This window comes from Strongylocentrotus purpuratus, unplaced genomic scaffold (assembly GCF_000002235.5).
Source record: "Strongylocentrotus purpuratus isolate Spur 01 unplaced genomic scaffold, Spur_5.0 spur5_scaffold_6, whole genome shotgun sequence".
Classification (NCBI taxonomy): Eukaryota; Metazoa; Echinodermata; class Echinoidea; order Camarodonta; family Strongylocentrotidae; genus Strongylocentrotus; species Strongylocentrotus purpuratus.
In genome coordinates, this window is record NW_022145612.1 from 41,468,454 (window position 1) to 41,472,517 (window position 4,064).

At 31.2% G+C, this 4,064-nt stretch overlaps 1 protein-coding gene across 1 annotated transcript in view; it reads left to right on the forward strand.

Annotated features, from left to right (window-relative positions):
- LOC579073 (serine/threonine-protein kinase TBK1) overlaps positions 1-2,818 on the forward strand; it is a 42,897-nt gene extending 40,079 nt beyond the window's left edge. Inside the window, exon 17 of the mRNA XM_779207.5 lies at positions 7-2,818. Coding sequence (XP_784300.4) covers positions 7-106 — 100 coding nt within the window. The 3' untranslated portion in view covers positions 107-2,818. The remainder of the gene's footprint in view (positions 1-6) is intronic.
- Positions 2,819-4,064: the final 1,246 nt, after the last annotated feature.

The following is a 4,064-nucleotide window of genomic DNA, read 5'->3' on the forward strand; positions in this document are numbered from 1 at the left end:
TTATAGGTTGCAGCAGTATGAAGACAGTCTGAACACCTTCAAAGTACAGCTAGAGTGTGGAAATGGCTCCCTCTCCAGGAACTTTGCGGACAACCGTCTTACCTAAAGTACCGTAAGAGTGTGAGGGTCTTTCAAATTGAAAAGAATAGTTGCTTCCAATCTGGATGAGCATTAGGCAAAGGGCAAAATATGATGCTGTCAGAATTGAAGTTGGTAGTCTTTGATTGTTGCATCTATGGTAGGCAGAATTGTGGTGATGTATAGATCAGAGAGAATACCTTAGTGGAACAGTTTTGTTTGTGTATGAGTTCATTTGAGTACGAGTTGCTGGTGAAATGGGAATACGTTATTCCCAATCGGTGGGACCTGGGAATAGAATTTAAGGACATAGTCTGCAGCTCTCTTAGACATTTGAGGACTGAAAATTAAGGAGTCACTGAAATAAGGGTATGAAGGCTTTTCTCTGGAAAATGAAGAAAATGGTTGCATTCAGTCTATTATACTGCCTGCGTATATGCATGAAAAGAACAAATGAAAAGAGTTTGTGAGGACAGATGTTAAAGGTCATAGGCCGAGGCATATTTAGAGATCCATTTGCATTTATCTTTTTGTAACAATTACACTTTATCCGTATATTTGTATCATATTACCGATAACATATGAACAGTTACTTATTCTATATAAATACATTTTGTTTTATTACAGCAAGAAGGTTGTTAAATCTATGTAAAACTACACATATTTTCATTTCATTTCATTTATTAATTTCCACATTCAAAGATAAAAACGAGAAAATGCAACTTAATATATAATAATACATGATATACAAATTACAGAGAAACAACAATATATACGGAAAACATTCAACGATTAAACAAAAGAACATTTGAAAAGGAGAAGGTAAAAACTACATGTGCACTTTGATATTTGAATATGGGGGAGGGGGGGGGGGTTCACCAAAAGCCCCAAAAGGCTTATCTGGGGCAATCCCAGTGTAAAGTAATATTAGGAAAATCATGGAGGAGAGAGAGAAAAAGATACAAAACAATAAAAAGAAAGTTCACATGCATGACCTGAGGTTTTAAGTGTTTTTGCACAGCAAATAGGATTTATATTTCTTTTTGAAATTTAACAATGTTGGACACAACTTCAAATCGTTTGGGACAGCATTCCGCCCTTTCGTTCCAATAAAATGTTATAGTGTTTCTTGACAATTTTTTTTTAAACAGTGGCAAGCGATATTCCCCTGCATTCATAAATTATACTAATGAAATGTACAATTCAAATTAAAAATATGATTAAATTTGGGCAGAAGTGTATCTCTAAATATGAATACATAAATATAGCAACTTGCAACCGATTCATTTGATAAATATTTAAAATTTTCATTTGACTAAAAAGAGGAGTGCTATGGCACATTATTTTTAATGCCTGTTTTTGAAGTATAAACAATCTATAGCTTGTTGTTATTGCACAATTTCCCCATACTATGTTGTAATATGAAAAATATGAAATAAGAATATTATACAATATTAAAGATACCTTCAGTGGAAAAATGTTTTTACATGATATATAATTTACATGCTCCTTCCATGATAATTTTGGATCAATTGTCGCACCAAGAAACTTTGTCTGGTCAACCTTTTGTATTTCGTTATCACCAATTAATAACAGCAGCAAAGAATCATCCAGAAACAAGCTTTTAGGTTTGAAAATCATGTAACAGGTTTTTTCCATATTAGTTTTCAAACAGCTAAAGCTAAACCACATTTCAGCATTTTTTAGTTCAGTTAATTACATTATTCAGTTCTAATACATTATTACTTCAAAAAAACAAATTTGTATTATCTGCAATCATAAGGGAAAGAAAACGGTCACTGACATACTGAAAATTATTGATAAATAACAAAAACAAAAATGGTCCAAGGACTGATCCTTGTGGAACACCATAGGGTATGTATTGTTCATTTAATGTACACTTTTCAACACATTTAAATTGGTTGTGATTAAAAAGGTAACTTTGGAACCATTGAAAACATTTCCTCTTATTCCATAGTGTTCTAATTGATGTAACAAAATTCTATGGTTTATACAATCAAAGGCTTTTAAAAGATCTATACAAATTCTGATTATACATTTCTTTTGTTCTAATACATTGGCAAGATTGTGGGTAAATTCTAAAAGTGTTGTACTTGTTGAATGACTTTGTTGAAAAACCAAAATGTCTCTCATACATAATATTACTTATCTCATTGCAATTCATAAGTTTATGGTACATAATTTGTTTTCAAACGTCTTTGTGAATACAGATAATCAGGAAATCAGTCTATAATTTAATACATTGTATTTAGCCCCCTTCTCAAACACTAGAACTACTTTTGCCAATTTCAGTTTGTCAGAAAATATTCCAGGTTCTAATGAAAATTTAACAATATTACACAGTGGTTGTAAATTGAGTTGAAGCAGGTAGTCTTTTTGTACACCTAAACACTTATGTCATCAAATCCCGGACTCCCATTTTTTTTCAAACCACTAAAACAAATTCTGAAATGTCAGCAATCGTAATAGGTGATAAAAATACAGAGTGGATTATTCTTGTTTTTCAAAAAACACTTAAAATCTTTATGTTTTACTTTTATGATGTGAATTGTGAACTGTGAATCATTTTATTGTATATGTACATCAATGTGTGTACCGGTAGTCATTTCTTGTTAGTGTGTGTGTGTGCGTGCGTGTGTTTGTGCCGATATATTTGTTTATACCCCAAGTTATTTACAGCATACACTGTTCTACCAATTTTTGTTTGAAAATTAGTTAAGCAGTGTTCACTAGCTATTTTTATAGCAGAGCCTTTTTCCAAGAAGATGGACTCTATTGAACAATTATTGTGTATTTTGTTTATCTAATAAGGTATTAAGAAACTTATATTTATCAAATCTTAACCTTAATCATAATGAAGTGATGAAAGAGGAACTTTAAATAAAAGCATATTTGATTAATTCTATTTTTTTCTTTGTATATTTTATTAAAACAAGACTATTAAACTTTGTATTTCATTCATAATTTGTTCAACAAATGACAGAATTCTGAAACTCATTTCTAGACCTTGTTAATCTGACATTGATAGGTAATCTATTCCAAAATTCACTGCCCACAAAATACAATGAAAATTGACCATGTATCGTTCTAAATTTTGGGAGATGTAATTGTTTACCTTCTTGTTGTCTTATGGAATAGGTATGCTCTATAATATAAGAAGTCATATTCCGTTTTATGAGTTTTAAATCAGTTTGTTAACTAAAGTTTAGAAGAATAATCTGATCAGATAATTCTGAAATGATTTTATAGAAAACACAATTTTAATACTTTATGTCAGATGTTAGATACTTTTGTACAGTGTATATGCCTTTGTCAAACACTTTATCTTTGCTTTATAGCTCATAACCATTTGATTTATTTAGTTTACGTATTACATTCAATATATATGTTTCCTCTTAGTGTCTCATTAAAACGTGTTGATATTTTATATTCAAGTTGAATTTCTCCCATATTTGCATCCTACATCATACAAATTGATAATCCTTTAACATTTCATCCATGAATACTTTGTATCAGTCATTATCTCACACCATTGATTCAACACATGCTATTTAAATGTCTTTCACAAAATGTTATATTGGTCTGCAAGTCAAACCTACATGTACATGCACTACAAAAGTAGAAATTATTGTCAAAATGTAGAAATAATAAATCTGTTGAAAATATATATCTATTTATTAGTGTGTATGTATCATAGCAGTGTATGTTGTAGCTTATTTTAGAGGGAAGAGAGGAAAGAGAGGGGAGGGAGAAGAGAGAGAGAGGGGGAGAGATTTGGAAAGGTGTGGGATTGATACAGTGGGAGGAGGATAGACAATGAATGATCTACATACACGTCACAATGATCTTCGCTTTTATTGCATAACTTCCCATGGTTTGATTGTTTAACCTGCAGGGTTAAATACTCTCTCTCCCAGACACACACAACTAGGCAAGTACGTAAAATATAGACACCGATCCACATA